This window comes from Pempheris klunzingeri, chromosome 10, assembly GCF_042242105.1.
Source record: "Pempheris klunzingeri isolate RE-2024b chromosome 10, fPemKlu1.hap1, whole genome shotgun sequence".
Taxonomy (NCBI): Eukaryota; Metazoa; Chordata; class Actinopteri; order Acropomatiformes; family Pempheridae; genus Pempheris; species Pempheris klunzingeri.
In genome coordinates, this window is record NC_092021.1 from 23302460 (window position 1) to 23324373 (window position 21914).

General features: G+C 42.2%; 2 protein-coding genes across 2 annotated transcripts in view; both read right to left on the minus strand.

Moving 5' to 3' along the window:
- cerkl (CERK like autophagy regulator) overlaps positions 1 to 12713 on the minus strand; it is a 30064-nt gene extending 17351 nt beyond the window's left edge. Inside the window, exons 1-3 of the mRNA XM_070838530.1 lie at positions 12559 to 12713; positions 11802 to 11911; positions 3222 to 3452 (exon numbers count right to left, since the gene is read on the minus strand). Of these exons, the coding sequence (XP_070694631.1) occupies positions 3222 to 3452; positions 11802 to 11911; positions 12559 to 12713 (496 nt within the window). The remainder of the gene's footprint in view (positions 1 to 3221; positions 3453 to 11801; positions 11912 to 12558) is intronic.
- Positions 12714 to 16339: 3626 nt separating this feature from the next.
- Positions 16340 to 21596, minus strand: neurod1 (neuronal differentiation 1). Its single transcript, XM_070838141.1, has 4 exons — positions 21505 to 21596; positions 19851 to 20117; positions 18482 to 18711; positions 16340 to 17403 (listed from the first exon to the last, which is right to left on the minus strand). Exons 2-4 carry the CDS (start codon positions 20099 to 20101, stop codon positions 16844 to 16846), a joined length of 1041 nt encoding a protein of 346 aa, XP_070694242.1. The 5' UTR covers positions 20102 to 20117; positions 21505 to 21596; the 3' UTR covers positions 16340 to 16843.
- Positions 21597 to 21914: the final 318 nt, after the last annotated feature.

The following is a 21914-nucleotide window of genomic DNA, read 5'->3' on the forward strand; positions in this document are numbered from 1 at the left end:
ACCGATGCCATGGTGACAGGATGACGGTAGCGTGTGTGTGTGTGTGTGTGTGTGTGTGTGAGACCTTTGACCTCCTCATTTATGGGCAGCTTGTAACATCTCTGTTGGAGTACACATTGTTGGACAAACACAGGAAACCTGAAATGTAAATTGCGCTTGTGTGAGTTAAATCATACACTCGGCACTCCAACATTTCTATTGTGTGTTAAGTGTCAGCCAGGCACCGCCCACCACGGTGCACCTGGGAAACCAGCGCCTGGGAACTGGGAAACATCCAGAGCGTTGTTAAACGGCTCCTGTCAGGAGGTGGTTGTGCGACTACGGTGCAAGTTGCCTGAATTTATGCCATTTATTTATTTAACATGATGAAATCATACTTAATGGCAGACAACAGCTAGAAAAAAACATAAACTGTACAGACAAAACTAAACCTTATAAAGTTGTTTGTGTCAAATGTGTTGGTTTATTTAACTTAACTATCCAGCAGACACGGAGCAACATTAGCTTTCATTTACAGGCATGTTTGCATCCATGTGATCAATCTAAGTCACTCTAATTTCTTCCTCTTTCTGAGATGCGAAGTTCACCGTGAATCTCATGGGTTCTTGGCTCGGGACCTTCAGGATGAACTGGAATACCGACTGTGAGGCAGACCTCATCATCCAGTGTCAGTGTCAGACCTCACTGATGCTCTAGTGGCTGAATGGACGCAAATCCCTGCAGCCAGGTTCAAATCATTTACATCCAACAGCTCTGATTAGCATTTGGATAGCTAGCCAGGCTCGACCTGTTGCCATTTTTAATCCAAGGCAAAATGGCAGTAGTTTTTGTCGTGTGTGTGTGCAGCCCCTACAGGTGGTCACCTCGCCATACCCACGCTTTATTATATATTAAACTAGCTGATGTGATTAAGAATAAAGTCAAAACAGGTGCAGCCATTTGTGAAACACAATCCCCTTTGTTCACTGTATTTGTAAGGCTGGCTTCAATTGGCACAATAGGGGAGAAAAACCAGTACACATTCATCTAGTTAGCTGGTTGTTAGCCAGACACAGTGTTGCTGCTCAGATTATAATTTCATTGTTTTCTATTAGCCAGTTCGTCACTCAGTTTAATTGGGTGAGTCACAGTTACATCAGACAGTAAAGCTAATCTGCTAATCCACCAGAACAAAGTGATACAGATTACACACACACACACACACACACACACACACACATTCAGCAGTACTCAGTAACGTGCTGTCAGCAGTTGAATCATGTTGTCTGCAAGAGAGATTATCTGAATTACTGTATCCAAATACTCGTTCATGTTGATTCACAATGGAAAACAAGACGTGAACACTACGAGGCTCAAAGGACGCAGACACCTGAACATTACGACTGTATGTGACGGCTGAACATTTGTTAATTAGCACTAAACACAAAGTACATCTGAAGCTGATGGAGTGTCAGTAGTTTTGTAACCTTTCTGCCATAAACCAAAGTATTGGACAAAAGGAGACCACCAGAGTGTTTACGATTTACCAAATTTCATGGCAATCCATCAAATTATTATTATTGATACTCATGAAGACGCTACAGGAAAAGTCAGGTGATCCCCGAAGTCATTAGAATTCATCATCTAGGAACAAACAATGCCTGCACCAAATATCATACCAGTCCATAAAGGTAGATTTTTGAACTACGGTGGCCCGGTTAGTCTGGGACTGTCCAGGTTTGAAGCTCGGTGTCCCACATCCCAACAAATATCTGTAAAACACTAAAATGTCCCGGCTTTCTACATTCCCTCCCAAATTGTTCCAGTTTTCAACACAATTAAACTAATACTTGTTATATTACAATCGTTTTCGATGTCAGTATCAGTTTCTTGCCCGTGGATCCTCTGATTGGTGGAGGACCTGCTCTGCCTCTGAGCCACATCCATGATGTCATTAATACCTAACCTATATAAAAGCATAAGCAATGCACCACACACCTGAATTCAACACTGATTGGTCTGCACGTGTTAGCTGTCAGTGTGCTAACGGTTAGCTGTCAGTGTGCTAACGGTTAGCTGTCATGCCGAGGAGAAAGTCGGTTGTTCCTAAAGAGCTCCAGAAGGCTAAACTTTCTTCATAAAGTACCAGGAAATTAAAATGCTGCGTTCTATCTATCGGACAGGTGAATGCATGCAGCGACTGACAGGTAGTGCTAATAATAACAGCATTACTCAGTGTGTGTGTGTGTGTCTGTGTGTAATCATCTTACAGTGTGACATTCATAGAAGTACTGAGTCATGTTTCCACTGTATCTGAGCTCTTATGTAACACAGACACAGGGTTGATCTTTCCTTGGATCTGGATCACCTCACCTGGATTTGGTTTTGTTTTTAATGCAACATTCAGATCACAATGAAAATACTCTTTATATTCCATTTCACTGATGATAGTTGAGGTTTGATGTGTCAGCGTTTGAGATTTTAGATTGTTATGATACTAAAAGCATCCAAAAGTAGGATTGAATACAAGCTTATGTCTAAAGTGAGTACACAATGTTTTCGGGTCCAGTGTCACTTAAAGGTTCAGTACAAAATGTTGGTAATGATCAATAAACCCTTCCTTTGCCTCCTGCTTGTGCTCCTCATGCCGCCTGAATGAAAACAACCAGTCAGAGCCAGGATGCGTCTCTAACGTAGTGACACAACTGACACAGCGTAAGAATGTAATTTAAAACATCTTATTTCTTATAGATAAATACTTGATGGGCTTTTGAAATTTCATCATGTGAGGGGGCAAAAAATCAGGGGAATCAGAGTTCCAGGAGAACAGATTGCGAGCCAGCAGCTTCGCGGCTCCCGCCTGCTGCCGGCTCGCCATCTGCAGTGCGTACGCCATCGTATACGTGTCCTCCTTCAGTTGATGCTGTTAGCCTATACGTGCATTATAGCCTCCTCTGCAGGGAGGAGCTTTGAAGCACGCTGGAGAGGGAGGGGAGCAACGTGAGGTTGAACTCTTTCAAATTCAGATACCGAGTCCAGTTTCTTCTCAATTTTTTACCAACTTCAGCTTTAAGTAAAAGTGGTAATAGGACAGTGTAAAAATACTCAAATGCTCCGAGTAAAATCCCTGCATTCAAAATCTTACTTAAATATGAAAGTATTAGCATCAAAATATACTTAAAAGTACCAAAAGTAAAAGTTCCTGTTCCTGCTCTTCATGACCGTGTGACTGTGTGTGTTACCTGAGAGCAGCTCCTTCAGGGTGTTGTACCAGGTGTTTGTGTGTTCTGCTGAGGCATTGTTGAGGTGCAGCGTGTCGTCCTCCATCCTCATCCCCCTCCTCCTGCAGCAGAACAGAGCCACGCCGAGCACGGGTCCCCCGGTCTGCTGACTCGCTGCTCGCCGCCGCTTCACCTTCACCGCGAACACGTCCTGCAGCAGCATCACGCCTGGCTGCAGCGCGCACGGCTCAGCTGCACAGAGAGAGGTAGAGTTAACGCAAAGCACCTGAACACAACACACACCTGACTTCTAATAATGTCATTGGGGATGCATCCTCTGGGGACCATGAATGTCTGCATATGCTGAGCCGACATTTGTGAGCCACAAATATAAACCTCATGGTGGCGCTAGAGGAATAGTCGGAGTTCACTGAAGTCATTCGGATTCATCCTCTGGAGAACATGAATGTCTGCACAAAATTTCACATCTATCAAACAGTTGTTGAGATATTTTAGTCAGGACCAGAGTGACGGACGAGCCAACTTCACCATCCTCAGAGCAACGTCGCTGTGGTGGCTAAAAAGATTTTAATCCAAAATCAAGAAGTTAAAATCAAATTACTAATTTCACACAACGAGTCTCCAAACCTCACCGTCTAACTTCAACTCACTTTTAGCCGCTCAGCAGCAGAAACTGAAGTTCTCTGATTGGATGTGTCGCTCACTAGCTTGTTAGTTATCTATTTACACTTTTATCTGTACTGTTTGAACTGTAACACGAACATCAGACAGCTGCGGTGTTGGAAGGCCTTTTTTTTTCCCCTTTGATAGACCTGGACTAGCAGTTTCCCCCTAAGAGAGCTGGAGTTGTCATACTTATATATTATTATCATGTTAGCTGACAGTAGAGCCGTTTCATTCTTAAATATCCAAAACGCTGTGAGGCTCAATGACAGTATGCTATGAAAAGCTCAATCGAAATAGAAATAATAGTTTCTGTCTTGTGAAAAATTAATAAAATATTAATATATATCTGTGAGCAATCATCTTGTTAATAACAATGAACTCTAATAAGTTTAGCTATACGAACATTAGCTGTTTAATGGTACTCAGTCTGTAAAGAGGAGGTGTTCACATTAATTTGTCCACCCCCCCTTGTCAGTCAGTAAAATATGAAGGTAGCGTGCTTCATCTGTATCACGTTACATATTATTATTAACTGTATAAGTCGCTAATCTACCGATCAGCAGAACGTACAATAGCGCCTGTCAATCAGTCAGCGTAATCAGGGAGGAACTCTGAAATCTGATTGGTCCAAGTCAGATTAGGCATCCAATCCTCTGAGGATACTGTCAGCAGAGCTCAGACAGTACACTCAGTTACATCACACACACACACACACACATTTTATCCAGACAATATTTATTAACGGAGTCGCCGGCAGAGCGTTGCCCCACGGTTTGCCCCAGTGGTCGATGACGGTACTGAGAAACCACCTCAAGCCCCAAAAAGTGAAACTGTTGACAGGACACATGTAACTCATTAATAATTTATTGTTTCTTCTTTTGTTTGTGCAGTATGTTTTTGTGTGTGAGGCTGAAACAACAAATCAATTAGTTGATCAATAGAAAATGTGTCAGCTATTTTAATAAAGAGCAGGAGCCTCCGTAACTCACTGCAACACAGTAATGAACTATTAAAGTTCTTCTTCTTACTTTATCATTTTAGAAGTTCAGTTACTCTTGTATAGTTTCTATTTTCTCTATTTACCTGAACTTACTTCTGTCCTTGCAACACTTGAATGTCTCCTTTGTGGACCAATAAAGTCTTATCTTATCAATGCAGTCTCTCATTGAGCATCTCTTCCTTTCATTCTGGGGGACGTCCACTACAGCAGTTCATGTCCTTCATGATTTTAACAAAGTTAAATGATTATTTTGTGAGCACAGAAAAGAACTACAGCTCCCATGAACAAAAAAAACCAACTACAAATCCATAAAACCCACCAGTGCTTACTAAAATAACTTTTCCAGGTTTTTAACTGTAACCTCTGCTGTCTGAAACGGTTCACACACTTCAGTCCTCTCCGTCCTACATGTTTGTCATGGTAGCAGAAGAGGAAGACGACGCTGGAGGGACGGACATACGTCGCAGCGGGTGGACACGAAAAAAACAAACTCTTTATGAGATATTTAATCCACTTTAATCATCAGAGATATTTAAATCCACCCTGATTTGAATCTCTGGTGGAAAATTCAACCTTTTGTTTAAATCAATTTGAAAGAATTCTGTGTTAATTTGAATTCATTGACTTTTTAAATAAGTGACAGTATTTGTATAAAGTTTATAATAGGAACAGCAACAAGCTCAGAGGTTCAAAGAGAAACCTATTTTATGTTTTCTCTGTAACAGCTGTTCACAACTATTTTTAACCATTTTATATTATCATGTCCTCTGGCCATCACCAATGCATAATATTCTTTTCTATTCTACTCTTATATCTCTGTTGTTATAATTCAGTGTTTATTTTCCAAACAGCTACTTTAGATGGATTTTGCTGTAGTTATGAGACACACCCTGGTACTTTAACAATGCTGTTATTGTGGAAAAATGTGTATAGCATTTATATAGCATTCATATTTTAGTGTACATCTGCCTTTTGGTGTCATTTTCACTGTCACTGAGGTCACTGTCGTCTCAAATACTGTTTTTTTTTTTTAAATCTATGTTTGTCTATGCCTATATTACAGACTTAAGCCTAACCAGGGACAAGGACTGCAAATTAGCTGCAGCTAGATACATACATACATACAGCTACGTGCATTGCACCAGTTTCATTTTATTTAAATGTGGCCATGCCTACATGAATGTCACATAAATTAATAATATAAAAAAAATGAATAAAATTAACCATCTATTGATTGTTAACATGTCCAATAATCAAGAACACCGTTTTGCATTTTTTACAACAAACATATCATCAAAGAAATTATCATGCTGCATAAACACGACTTGCATTAAATGTATAAGAGACGTTAAACTGCTCCTCTGCCAACATGACAAACACGATAAACTGAGACGATAATAATGATTCATATCAGCAGGATAAACTATCCAGAAAAAACAGTAAACAGCTCTGAACTACTGGGATCCATCAGGAATATTAAACATATTATATATGGTGATGATGATGATTAACCGCCCCTCTCTGTGAAATGCCCTCCCTGCTGTTATCAGACACCAAATACCCACAACCACCCGCCCCTCTCCCACCAGCCTCCATATGTCAGGCTCTCAGTGTGTCGGGGACGTGGTCTGTCTGTTGTTTTACTCTCCGCACACTCACTTCATTTCAGATTATCCATATTAAAACTCATTTCCAGCTGAGCCACGTGACAAATCAGCTCTTCAAATGAGGAATCTGGTGAAAGTGAAAGTCAAACGGTCAAAAAATGACGGTGAAGCTCAGCCTCGAGTGGAATATCGCCATTACACAACAGACACCAGCAAAACAAGAGATATAATCAACATGTGTTCACATTGTGGGGCGACTCGCTTTCAAAATAAACTTTTTGCCAGTTTGTCCGTTTCCACGGACACGGAGCAACACAATCATTTCTTTGTGTCCACCTGAAAAATGTAAGTTCTCTCTTTTTGCTCTGGTTTGGCCTCCACCATCTTCTGAGAAAAATATCTGGCTCTTTATCCAGCTAAACTTTCTACTTTTGTCTGTCTGCGCTAATCAGAGCTAGTTTAATGAAAACACCACCCACACTTGATGAAAGGTGGAGTAAGGAATCCAAAACATCCGTAAATCCAAAAATGGGCCTTTAAACCAAACTCATGAGCTACAAAATGTTAACGCTGAGATAATTAACTCTGGATTTGACACTTTTTACTAAGAGATCTACCAATCGTCCTTTAATATCGAGTCTCTGGCTGATTCTGTGTCCGATCTGATGCTTAAATCTATAATTACGACGTATCTGTCACATGCAGCTGTAACTACTTAACAAGCTACTGAAGGTCCCGGTTCAACGTCTAATTTCTAATTACTGATATGATATAAATGAATGTGTAACTGGAAGAATATGTCCTGAAACTGACCCGATACAGCAGAGGGGAAGATTTGTTGAACTACAGAAACACTCAGAGCGGCTGCAGAGATATTTTTACCAGATAAAAGACAAGTTTGATTTTGGCCTTAAAACAAGTTACTTATGAAAATAACTTAATCTTAATGTGACGCCACCAGTGTCTGGTTGGAATATCTCTAATGTCTATTCATTGTTTTCTTTCTCTTTATTCTTTGGAAACACAAACGTACTTCATGTCAATTATATAAAGAAAGTGGAAATCTAAAAATAAAATTGAACGAGAGACAAGGAGACAGATTTTTCCATCCTGCCCAATGATGGTTAAATGATAGGCAAAGATGAGTCTGATCTGAGCTGACAGAGCCTGCAGAGAGCACACACACACACACACACACACACACACACACACACACACACACACACACACACACACACACACACACACACACACACACACACACACACACACACACACACACACACACACACACACACACACACAGTATTGCCTGTCACAGGTAGCACGTTGGCTGGTCCCAGATGGAGATGTCCCAGAGTTTCCCAACATGCCCTCACCGTCCCACTGTGCAAACACACAATCACACACACAAAAATACACACAAAAATACACACTCACTGACACACAAGTAAATACATATGTTAGGATGGTTTTATTATAATTGTGAGGACCTTGTACCAACGTCCATTCACTCTGCGGAGGCTTCACATTCCCCTACTTCTAAACTTAAAACTAAAAACATGAGGACATAAATCTTAAGAATAACTGGAGACAGTCCAACAACACACACACACACACACACACACACACACACACACACAGTGTATTGCTCTTCTCAGTGGCCTGATGGTTGGTCGCAGATGGAGATGAGTTTCCCATCATGCCCTCACCGCCCCACTGTGCCAACACACTCTCACACTCACAGATTAATATATAACATGTATGCTACATTGGTTTTATCCAAGTGTGAAGACCTTCTTCTTCTTCACACCTTCTTCTAATTACATTACATTATAACTAAACTGAACACTAAAAACACACTTAAGGCCTAAAAATATTTGGTTAAACCTGTAGGGACGGCAAAAACAGCACACACACACACACACACACAGCGGCACTCCAGTCTCATGGTGACCATGCCATGTGGCTCACTGTGGGGAGTTATGGATCATCATTTACACACACACACACACACACACACACACACACACACACACACACACACACACACACACACACGCACACACACACACACACAGACTGAGGCTGCAGTGCTGCATCAGTGTCAGTGACGACATTGATCATGTACACTGCTCTCCCACTCTGTCATTGTAAACTGCTCAGTTATCGTTCCTTCACACTTCTTACGCCCCTAAAACCCTCCTGAGATACTTTACTGCACGTGGGAATTCTCAGTTTCAACCCAGAAAAAAAAAGGAGAACAGAGTGTCCTCATTCCACACTCACACTAAACCTGTGTGTGGTGACGCTGGTCTATTTAAAGACAGTATGCAGACTAAATTCACTGCTGGCTGTTGATGGACACCATGTCCCACAATGCATTGCATCGTGGTACATATAGGTGCTTGGCATAGATGGAAAAAACGCCTAAAACAAGCTGCAGATTGTTGATGAAAGCTTTACATTGATTTCATTGTTGTAAATTTTAAATTTACTGTATTTCTTTACAAACTATTTCAATTTCTTTAAACAATATCCTGTCACTCAACATACGCCAAGATTACAACCTGATTTTTAGAAAAATTAATGCACATTTCCATCCACTACTGCTATGAGAATGCATCTCCAGTGGTTGTTTAGCTAATGTCACATGTTGGATTTCATTTTCTGTCAAGTCTGTTTCCACTGCGCTTTGCTTATACTGATATGCCAACTCACATTTTTGCAGTATTTTAACATTTTCCAGTGTTTTTCATGTGGAAATTGAAAATGCTCACAAAAACAAGTGGATGGAAACAACATGAGACAACGTAACACTCCCACATGTTTACATTAGGAGTTTAGTAAGCTTAATGATAGGATATTTCTAACTGAAATGCACCTTGGGAGTCGTAGTATACCTCTGCCCTGAACTTTTTAGGAAAGAACCAGATATTTTCTAACACAGTTGTTCTTCTTTTGCACTGACGTGTCAACCAAGAGTGTTCCAGGCTGATCCTGTAGTCACGTAACATCGTCTATGGAGAAACTTAATGAAGTAATTTACTTCTGACATCGCTGCTCCCATTTATTAAATCTATAAAAATCCCTCTGCAGATCAATGTCATGATTTCATGTTATTAAAAAACAGTAAAAGACTAAATTGGGCAGCGTGCCATTTTGAATTCTTTCATACTACAGCGGGTGAGTTTCTTAACCTGCACAAGCACGGCCTGTCTGTCTGTCTGTCTATCTGTCTGTCTGTCTGTCTGACCGCTCAGGTCTCTCCTCCCTGACAACAGTGAGACAGGCTGCTGGGTGATACAGGATGAATTCATGTGCAGAAATAAACAACAACAGCTGATCCATTTATATAGAAATATCTCATCAAGACACACACACACACACACAGAGCATGCTGACAGGCTGACTGTGTGTGTGTGTGTGTGTGTGTGTGTGTGTGTGTGTGTGTGTGTGTGTGTGTGTGTGTGTGTGTGTGTGTTAATCTCCTCACACTGAGAGACTCTAATAACCCCCCATGGGCCGAACCAACTGCTTTATATTACTGCCAACACACACACACACACACACACACACACACACACACACACACACACACACACACACACACACACACACACACACACACACACACACACACACACACACACAGTGCTGGCTTAATGACATTAGCTTGGATGAAATACAGCAAAACAGATTGGCTTCAGCCACACACACACATACACTTTGTATATTTACACCTTCATCCTGCTCCACTAACCAGTTCAGTGTGAATGGATTTCAACCAAAAAATATCACACCACACAGGCCATTACCAAAATAACACCACAACATTACCACAGTATCACCACAACATGACCGCAGCTCAGACTGTGTCGACCTGTACAGGAGCTCTCACAGTCTCAGACCCAAACCGGATCTTCGGACCCTCGTTCAGCCAACTTCTGCTGAGACCAGAGCCGCAGGAGGCCAACATGGCCGAGACACTGCAGACATGGGCGTGTTAGAAGAATTGGTAGAAGAATTGGATACCAGAACCGCCGCCCAGTCGTGCTTCCCGTTTTGCCCAGTGGACACTTACGGTATTGCAACGAAAAAATCCCCTGCGGCCCAAAACGCTTTTTCTCAATAGACCACATTGTTAAAAAAAACATCTGTAAAACTGTTGACAGGACGCCTCCAGCAATTAACGCGCTCAGTTATTCCTCTTTGTATTATTATTTCTAAGCCACGGGGGTTTAATCTTTGTAAAACTTTCCAAAACCCCTGGAAGTCTTTTTTTTTCTGAATGGCGCCACCACTGTGGTACGATCCATTCAGCAGCCCGTCGGGGTCAGAGGCATGCCCCTGAACCTAACCCAGAAACTTTTTTTTTGGCACCAGGCGAGCAGTTCTCATTGGACTGACTAGGCGCCATCTTTGTTTTGGTATCCAGTTCGTGTAATAAATCCATGGTGGTTAGAAAGTCCATGCAGCAGAGATTAAGAAATACAAAATTAAGAAGAAACTTGCATAATAATTGCAATTCTTCCCTCATACGTGTCTGAATCGACTCACAGATTTAAAAAAATCCTTGTGTGTAGGTTGTTAATGACATTATGTTGGCAGAACGGAGAAGGCAGGACAGTGTTGTGAGGTCAACACGCACACTAGAGTCATCTTCACTGTGTCGGACATCACTCATTAATTAGTGCTCCGTTTACGGCTGTGACAACAACTGCATTACCACAATACTGAGTTCATGTGATGACTGCGGCGGGGTTGAGCTCATTATCATAATTCTAACATAATTATTACATATGCGCCCTTTTAATGTTGCAAAATTCAAATCAGGTAAAGCCTAATTGTTATCAAGCGCCTGTACAAACACCAAATCCCAGTGCACTTTAATTTGAGTGCTTTAAGAAACGAGCGAGACAGCAGCCAGGCTAGCAGGTCTGTGGTGCTTTGAGCTAAATCCTAACAGCAGCACATGTAAAAGGTGAAGAATACAGTCTGAACTGGTGATTTAATCATCAAAAAGAAGCAGAAGGAAGTGAGCAACACAAACAAGAAAACTTCAGAAACACTGTGTGTGTGTGTGTGTGTGTGTGTGTGTGTGTGTGTGTGTGTGTGTGTGTGTCCAGATGTCATGTTTCAGGTGGTCTCAACAAGACAAAAGTTCTCCATTACACCACCAGCTGCCCACAACTTCTGCCTGCCTGCCTGTCTGTCATTCTGTCTGACTGACTGTCTGTCTGTCTGTCTGTCTGTCTGCAGCAAGACAGCGGATCACCACGACAACACGTCACTGTGGTAACTGACCTGTCGGGGTCTCCGGGGTGATGGGGGTCCAGGTCAGTCTGGTTCTGGTGAGCAGGACGTCGTGACTCTTCTTCCCCAGTTTGAAGATCCCACGCAGCATAATACACTCACTGACACACGCACACACACACACACACACACACACACAGTTTATTTAAACCAATCGGAGCTCTAAAACTGATATGGATGAAATATTTCGTGATTTACATACTTTTATCTGATGCAGTCAAAGGTTTGTCAATGGGTTTAACAGCACCTGACCTGAGAATCAGCAACTCCAGCACTTCATCTTAATACGTTCAACTCCATATTCCCACAGAATAACTTCAATCTAACCGCTGATTGTTGTTTAACATCAACTAAAATTTGCACAACATTTGGAGAAAAACCTGCCTGGTGAAGAATGCTGGAGGATTCACTGAACCTGAGGAGCATGTGATTCCTCAGCTGGTCTGAAAGCAGTGAAATGCATTTTGGGTATTTTCTCAGCAGTAGCTACATGTTGATGCATCAGTTATTTAAACTTCTTTAAAAAATGATCCATTCTTGCTTATTTTTACTTTGGAAAAGTTTTGACTGTGGCGGGTTTTTACTTTGGACGCGTTTTTTGGGATGTTTGACGCTTTTACTGACGCGCTGGAGTTCTTGGGAGTTCTTTGATGTCGTAAACTCAGCTCAGGTCGTTGTGCGGACCAATCAGAGAGCTCCCTGACGTTCTAGAACGTGGAACAGAAGGAACGTCAGCACCGACACTCACCGCTGCTCCTCTTCCTCCTCCACCTGCTGGCTCCCTTCCTCTTCCCGCCTCTCCTTCTCCTCCTTCTTTCCGCCCCGTTTCTCTTTCTTCTTCTTCTTTTTCCTCTTGGTGCCGTCTCCCTGCTCCCCCTGCAGCTCCTCCTCGGGCTCCGACATCTTTACCGACTCCGCCGACGGACGAGCAAGCAAACAAACAAACAAACGAACCGATGAGTTTTTGAGTTCGTTCTTCTTTGATAAACAAAGCGGCAGATAAACGAGCAGTAATCTGGTCACTACCGGCAGGTCCCGCTGTGTTTCCGGGGTCTGGTCGCTATGGAGACAGGCAGCAGCTTTACCGGACTCACGGCTCGGGCACGCGCCTGATCCACTGGTGTCTTATCAACCGCTGTGCGCGCTCCCGTGTATATACTTTTTCCCCGAGCGGGAGTGCGCACACAGGGAATAAACTTAAAGCAGTTTACGATCATTTTATGATCGATTAAGTCGGGTCTGATTGATTATGAACAGGTGTTTGCAGTCGATAAGACAATTTACTAAAATACAGTTTTCAGTTTTTTTCATTTGATGCTACTTCTTACTTTGCATATTTTGCATGTTGTCATACATGAAATGCATCGTTAAAGTTTACGTTAAGTAGTTTAAGTAGTTTAGAACATTTTCCCTTTTAATGCATATCAACTTCAAGAATTTTCGACAGTCAACTTTTCGCAATTCCAGTGCTTTAAAGTGTTGTTTCAAGACTGTAGAACATTTAAATTAACAAAAGCTTGACGTACTCCAACTGCACTGCAACATAAAATTTTTAGGTCTCAACTACAGGTAGAATTTTTTTTACATGATTGATTTTTTTTTTTTGCAAGTTTAACAACCGAGCGCTTCATAAAGTAACTAAAGTCAGCTCCACCAGCCACAACAAAAATGCTGCACACACATGCGCTGATATCACTTCTGTACTTGTACCCGTGCAGATTTGAATGCAGGACTTTGACTTGTGATGGAGTAGTTTTACATTGTGCTATCACTGCTTTTGTCCACTGGTAATGTGGAAGCTTCTGCTCTGCTCTTTGAATCAGCAGGTTGCCAGGTTGGTTTGAGGGCTGCCAGTTTTATCAGTTTTATTTAATCACAGATAAAAAAAAAACATTACAACTGTTAAGTCTTTTAAAGGCTCTGAGAACTGATGGTCTCAGTTGGCTCCTCACTTTGAGCGATGTGATCCTACATGAACGCATACTGAAGCAAGTTGTGATATAGTTACATGCACTGATCAGCAACAGCCCAATAATGGGGACATTGTGTGAAGCACATTAAGGCCTGATACAGTCAGAAAAGGGGCAGCTGGAAAACTGTGAATATACGAACATTTTTTATTTATTGTGTCTGGACGCCATCTTTGAATCCAGCGGCCAGTTTTTGAAATGCCTTGAAGTGTGTGGAAGAGTTTTTCCATGTAAGCACCCAGTGAGCAGCTTTCATAGGACTAAATCGGCTGCCATCTTGGAATGCAGTTTTTCTTAATATGTGTGTCTTCTCAATGGGAAGCATCTATCATCTGTCCCAAATGGGGCTAAATATGGAGCCAGGAGGTGATTAGCTTAGCGTAACATAATTAATGGAAACAGGGGGAAGCTCTATGAAGAGTTACCTACCAACACCCCTATTTACCCCCCACCACCAATAGTCCTATACAGACCTACTATAAAGACGACTAAACACATAACAATCGCTGTATTTAAAGTGATTCATCTCAAGGTCACCAGATCCAGTATCGTTGTGCAGAGACCAAAACCGAAACACTGTCAGTATCTGGCAACCCGCACTACAGCTTCACATACGGCACAAAGGTAATAGATTTATTTTCACTCATTAAGAATTAGTTTCAACGTGCTACAGTGTGATAATGTAGATTTTCTGCTGCAATAAAAATAATCAAAGTCCATTAGTTTGTCTCCTGATCAAAGGAACAAAGAGAGGCTGTGTTTAAATCCTCCCCTGTGGTTTACGGTGTGTTTCTGGTCAGTTTAGCCCACAGCGAGGTTAGTTTCACCAACTGCTCGTCGAGCCTGAAGCATCAGTGCTGCTGCTCCGGTTACCTGCAGCTTACTTCTACCTTGAGCACTGATTGTTGAAGGTGTCCTCCTACGTGATCTTAACACCTGCCAACCAATCAGAGAGCAGGATGGTTCCTGGCTGTGGTATGAACCATATTATAAGCTACAACTGAAACACGCACATACACACGGCGTGCGCGTTGATGACAGATGGCTCAGTTTAAGCTGCATTAATCAGTGTTATGATCAGCCAACACAAGGCTTCACCGCACTTCTGTGTTTTTGGGCCCATAGCGTGGATGCACCACGAGAACTGGATTCAAAGATGATGTGCGCATCACGTTTATATTAATGATTATAATAAGGAATAAAAAGTCGATCTCGCGGTGAACAAGTCAACTTCTTCAAGCAACGTTCATTTGATTTTTCTGTAAATTTCTTTATTAATCTATGCAGTTTTTAGTCTATGATTTAAAGGCAGATTTGACTAAATAACTTGGTGTTTTTGTTCCAAATATCTTGTAGGTTTTACACTTGAAATAGATCCTTAAAACTGCTTTTGTTGCATCTGACCAGGATGAATCTTTATGCCGCAGTCTGACTTCCTCTCATTATTATTCCACTTTAACGGGGAGGCTAAATGGTGGGATATGGCCACCATATTGTCCCTGTTGACTTCCGAGGTGTGTGTGTGAGATGATGCCTTTTTTATACCCGGGACACACACACACACACACACACACAGCAGGGCAGCAGTGTATATGGATGGGGGCTCTCATGCATAAATGAGATCATTTTCATAAATTAAAATCTTGCCTGCAGAACGAACATCTGTGCCCTTCACACACACACACACACACACACACACACTTAATCCTGGTTTTGTCCTTCAGTCGGTGTGATAATGTTGTTAACGTGTTAACAGGGTTTTCTCTGTAAGGAGATATGTGTTTTCTCCTCATGTGTTATCATACTTGGGGCCTAAAATCCACCGTATATAACACTCGGCCACTGAAGTCACACAACAGCCAGAAACTCCTGCAAGTCCTGTGTAAAATATTTGTTTTTGTCAGTGGAGTCTGGTGGCTGTGAGCCTGCCAATTTAAACAAAAAGGATCTTACAGGTCTGTCTTTGTAGGGATCTACTGGACCAATTCCAAACTATCAGTCATGTCACACCCAGAATATGTAAAAATAGGGTCCAGTAAAATAGTGGAGGCGTCCTTTAAGGCTGACTTAATGTAAAGTGTTTGTTATTAGACTAATTGATTAATCATTTAATCTCTATAAAAGAAATCCATCTAACAGCCAGATGGTTGATTGTTTGGGGAAACTCGGCCTCGTTCTGATTAGTCTTTGCCGACCAGTTCGCAGTTATTGTGTCTTCAGCAGCACTGAGTTGCTCTAAAAGGAGAAAAAAGGGTTTTTATGTGACACCGGCAACATATTTGTGTTTATTAACTGACAGTTTTATCACACAGGTGCTTCTCTGTGTGTTTTATATATAAATGTGTGTTTTAACCATTACGAACAGACTTTGACTTTGACTGGACTGAGCTAAACTAACTTGGAAGAAACTGGAAACGATCCCAGTGAACTGGACTAAAAGAGGTGTTTGTGTTGTCGAGTGATGAACGGAGTCTCTCAGGTGAGTCACATTGAATTCCTTTTAATGAAAGGCCTTTATAAACATCTATCTTATAAAATATGAACAAGAGTCACGTGAAATGTTAACAGAACGCTACAGGAACGTTATAAAAAGCAAAAAGTAAAAACCACATGAACAACATGAACACTTCAGCCCAACGCCGGCTCAACACAGCCTTATACTCCACCCAAAAATAGAGAAATCTTTATTCATTCAACATTTGGAATTATCAGCCGAGCGTCTGCTCAGGTTTTAACAAAATTGCATAGTTTCCTCCTGATTATTGCTTATTGATTATTCGTAAGTGATAATATGGATAGTAACGAGACATTCAGAGAGCGTCTCCTGCAGGATGAAGTGCTACAAAGGACGTGACATCGGCATCGATATCATCGTCCTCATGACCGAAGTGATGAGGGGTCGTAGAGCCTGACGCTGACAGAAAAAAGAAAAGAAAGAAGGAAAGACAGATAGACAGCTATGAAATGATAGTAATACACAGAACTGTCTGTCTCTCTGTTTAACTGTCTCTCTGTTCGTCTCTCCGTCGTCATCAGTCTCTTAGTCCTTCGTCCTCCTTGCCCTCAGGAGTCGTGGAAGATGGCGTTCAGCTGGGCGTTCATCAGCCGCTCGTGGTGCGAGTGTCCATCAAAGGCCATCAGCCCGTCCACCTGCAGGTCCCCGCACCGTGGGTTGGGCCCCCCTCCACCATAGATGGCAGGGTGTCCCCCAGCCCCTCCTCCCCCATAGTGCACGCTGAAGGAGAAATTCTTGTCGTATTCGGCAGCTGCGACGGTCTCATGCTTGAAGGAGGAGAAGTTCCCGTTGATGCTGAGCGGTGGGCTGAGGGGCGGGTCGAACGCCGGGCCGTCCGACACCAGCACGCCATCAAAGAAGGGCTCCAGTGGGCCGTAGGGCTGACCTTTGACCTGGTGGAAGATGTGGGAGGGCTCCATGGTGCCGTAGGGTGGGCTGGGCAGGCCGGCCGTCAGCCCGGGGCTCTGGTAGGAGAAGTGTCCAGGATAGGCGACGGTGCCGGCGGGGGGAAGGTGAGCCGGCAGGTCGGGCGTCTGCTCCGGAAGGAAAGTCCGAGGATTCAGCTGAAGGCAGCCTGCCACCAGGTTAGTGGTCGGCTGAGACAAACCTGAGAACAGAGAGACACTAATCAGTCAAGACTGCCAATAAATGTAACGTCAATACCTCCTGTTAATGCTTATCAATAGTGTCAATACCTGCTAATAGACAGGCAAAGTCCCACCGCTTCTATTGAGTTCAATGGGATGTTGTTCCAGGAAAATTATGTGCAGTAGTCAACGACAAGAGACAAATAATTTCTTCGAGAGTCTATTTGCACCCAGTCCGTCCAGGTAGAATAAAGATTAATAAATTCCTATTCAGACTGATGTGGGTGTGGCTGCTGAGTGGTCACAGGACTGTCGCCCAGGAGAATCAGTTTTCAGTAGCAGCTTGGTTAGGTTTAGGAAAAGATCATAATTTGGATTAAAATAGTGAGTCGAATACAAATATAAAAGGCAGGGTTCATTGAACACAAAATATCTTCTAGCTACCAGGCTAGCTAGCTAGCTAATTCTGCTAATGTTGTGTTTTATCCAGTGACTCCTGATCCTTTTATCAGCCACAGAATGAGTAAACCCCTCTACCTGCTCTGTGACTACATCCCAATTCTAAACATACAACAAACATCGTAGCTTTAGCGGCGCTGGGTAGCTTGACGCTTGACTCGTGCGACTTTTGGGTGTGAAGTCTTATACTTCAGCAGTTTTACAACAAACTAAGACTTTCTTTACTTGCACGGTTGTCTTTTAAATTGACAAAAATCATGTGTGTGATTCATTCGAAGGGCATTAAAAAATCATTTGTCTCCCGCTGTCGACTACTGTACATACTGTTTCCAAAATACAGCGCCATGGCGACCAACCAGAATGGGCGGGACTTTGCCTCTGAACACTATTTAAGTAATATTAATATATTTTAATCAGCATGCTAGCCTTGTCAATGTGCTGACGTTAGCATGGTGACACATAACGACAAATTTTCTTGGAGTTAAAAAATGTTGGTTCAGATTTAGGTCGAAAATATAAATATAAAACAAATGCACTCATTCTAACTTTGGCACTAGGGGGCGCTGTAAGAGGCTACATGCTCGTAGTTTTTAGAGATTGGACTCCAGGTCCAGTCTGATGCTGTCAGGTGACGTTTACCTTTGCAGAGCGCCTGGACGAAGCTCATCAGGTCGGGGGCCTTGCCGGAGCGCAGGACCTCGCTTAGCGCCCAAATGTAGTTCTTGGCGAGGCGGAGCGTCTCGATCTTGGACAGTTTCTGGGTTTTGGAGTAACAAGGAACGACTTTCCGCAGACTCTCCAGAGCGTCGTTCAGCCCGTGCATACGGTTCCTCTCGCGGGCGTTAGCCTTCATCCGGCGGACCTTAAACCTGCAGAAACACAAAGGCGACATATGAGCATAGCTGCATCTTTAGCCGTTGCTCTTCTCCCATCTGCAGTATGTGAGCCGGACGATACTTAGAGAGACCTTAATGAGATTTGGAGGTCTTTGAATGTTTTCCAAAGCTGCACTTAAAAGCAAGACCATGTGCACGAGGTTCTCGCCTCTGAAGATGCTGCTGAATACAGTTTAAAGTAATTTTGTAAGCTGTAATTAAAACCACATAAATCACAGCTCGAGTTGTTCAGTATGACGCCTAAATGTGAATGTGCTGGCCATCTATTGAGGATGTCATTCTGTACTAAATTTCCTTTGTTTTAATATGAGGCAAACATAGAAATTTAAAGGAAAACAGACGGTGGAGCCAGAAAATATTCAATCAGGAAATAGATATAACATGTAAGAGGAGCACAGTGACAGAATCTGGCCATTTTATTCTATTGTTTTATAATTTCAGACTCATTTGGCATAAAGGGTCATTTAACGCAGAACATCTGTGTTTGAAGAGACAAAAAACTTTAATGAAACACTAGTTTTTGTTTCTTCCTCTGCAGAATCTTCAGTTAGCCGAGGCTACTTGAAGCGAACGTGTGACTTCAGTTTTGATGCTGATCCTGAGATATTTAATGATGATTTTAGTTTTAAGATGATTTTAAGAAGCGAGGTCCAGTCTGAGAAACCTTCGAAATTTAGATTTTAGACTCTGACTGTGAGAGCAGGGCGGCTGCTTTTCTCTTTTTCTGGTTGGACAAGAACGCTGAGGCTTCTGGGTAATGAAGTTCTGGTCCGATGTTAGACTAAGCAGGTGGTTCAGCACAGACAAATAAAGATCCACAAAAAAAAAAGCTTGTCCTTCAAAAATCTGATGGTTCTGGTTTCTAATTTTCACAAAATTACGACGACTTTGCCGACTGTTTATAGAAAAAAGTTTCATCCAGATGATGTTAGTCCGTCCAACACTTTGGTCCATAAAGTGTCCTGACCGCAGTCCCGCTCCTCAGAGGATGAACCCTGCAGTTTTTAATGACCTTCCCTCTAGCGCCACCCGCAGGACAAACTATAAATTCTCTCAACCTTAGTTACAATCAGAAAACAAGCAAGAGTTAACAACAAATCAGCCTCCTTCACCTCTGCAAACGAGCCTTCGTCATCTTCTTCTTCTTCGGCCCTCGCCTCTTGGGCTTGTTCTCGCCATCCTCGTCCTCCTCCTCCTCTTCCTCGTCGTCGTCATCCTCCTCGTCCTCCTCCAGGCGGTGGAGGTGGACGTTGTCCTCCTCCTCCTCCTCCTCCTCCTCCTCTCCTCTTCCTCCGGGGCTGTGGAGCTCCTGCTGCTCCTCCGAGTCCACTGACTCCTGCTCTTCCCGCACTGACCTGGTCATGATGCTGATTCTCTGACTGACAAAGAGACCAAACAGCGGAAATGTGCTCATTAGAAAACAATAAAACACCCTGCAGAGAGCTCGTTATCAAACTCACGCTCCTTACACACGCGTGGAGGGAAAAGCCTTATTGATAGGAAATAATTAAACTGCCTGATTATGATGTAAAGCTACGAATAATCACCTAATTTTATAATCTGTTAGATTTTCAGGAACAGGTGGTGTTTTATTTTGCTCCACACTTCTGCTGCCTTTTGGGATTAAAACAGGTCTTGATTTTACATTTTTTTTGTGATCATATAATGATGAAAATATTGATTCCCAAGAGATCAGACTGCTTCATTTCTACGTGTTGAACAGGATCAGCGGGTTTTCTTTTTAAATAACCATCAGCTGGAGCTTCTGAGATTCTTCATTTGTTTGAGCTCAAACAGAAAAACAAATAAATGCTTTATTTCTCATTCTGATCTCGTCCCGATTTAAATCTACACACATATTAGAAATGCTTTAAATGATTCGGGGAATTAATTCATATTAAAAGGGGAAAAACTTGCAGGAGAAATTAAAAGTACGGAGCTAAATTGATCTGCTGCGGACGGAGACTGAAGAAAACTAATAATTACAGAAAACTCTTTACATGAAGCTGAAACTTTAATAAAGGACATTTATATTTATTAAGGCCGACTCATACATTTGTCACAGAAGATATTTAAATTCATTTTCAGGGGTTTCAGCTCTTTATTCGCTTCACTTATTGATAAACTGTTCAAATCGCAGCTTTGCTCAATGAATTTAATAGTTTTTTTTATGTGTTTTACTATGTTTTAATTTAAAGTAACAATCAGGAGAAAATATTAAAAACCGAAGCGGGAGATTCGTCTTAAACTATAAATCTACTTTTTGATTTAAAGCAGTAAAAAGATCCTCTTATATGATAATAAATAATAATAGATTCCTAATCGGCTCTGTATTGATGCTTTAAATCCTTTTTCCATTCATTCCCGTTTCCCGGTGATTAATTTATCAGACAGCGGACACAAGCAAACAAAATAAAACAAACAACTGAATAAAAGACAAAAAAAGTTATTTTTATTCTAATTTGAAAAAGATATTTTAGAGGTGAAATATCTGCCGTGAAACGAGTGAGGGCAAAAACAAATCGATCATAAGAATAAAACAGATAAATCGAGTTTGATGAGATAAAAACTGAGAAATAGAATAAAATCCGATGTGATTTATTTCGATAAGAGACGGTTCACTTATTGAGTCACAGTTAAATCAGCAATCATTGATTATTAATTTGGCGCAAATTAAATTAGTAAATAATCACATTTTATCCCTCCGAAGGCCGATCAGAGGAGTGAATCGATCAGATATTGGTTATCAATGTGAAAGAAACCTACCTGTTGTAACAAACCGCCGTCCCTCAGATCTCACTCATCCCGCGCGCCCTGTGTGCGTGTCTGTGCGTGACTGTGCGGGTCTGGTCCGAGCCTTCTGAGGTGTGTGTGTGAGATGATGCCCTTTTTATACCCGGGACACACACACACACACTCACACTCAGGCACTTGGGGGTAATTAGCATATCGAGGCCACGCCCTCCCGGCACGCGCCATATGGTGCGTACGTCATTAAAACGGCCCCGGGGATCACGTGACAAATCTTCCATTTGTATCAGCTAAAGAGTCTCTCTCTCTCTCTCTCTTTTTCTCTCTCCCTCTCTCTCCTCTCTCTCTCCCTCTTTATCTCTCTCTCTCTCTGTCCCACCTTTCTCTCTCCTCTCTCTCTCTCTTTCTCTCTCCTCTCTCTCTCC

Bases quoted from the DNA above. Each gene is read 5' to 3' on its own strand.
- neurod1 (XM_070838141.1), bottom strand. From the start codon at position 20,101: ATGACCAGGTCAGTGCGGGAAGAGCAGGAGTCAGTGGACTCGGAGGAG. The intron at 18,712-19,850 runs GTGAAGGAGGCT...GTGTTTCTGCAG, and splicing joins ACGAAGGCTCGTTTGCAGAG to GTTTAAGGTCCGCCGGATGA. The intron at 17,404-18,481 runs GTAAACGTCACC...CTCTGTTCTCAG, and splicing joins CGTCCAGGCGCTCTGCAAAG to GTTTGTCTCAGCCGACCACT.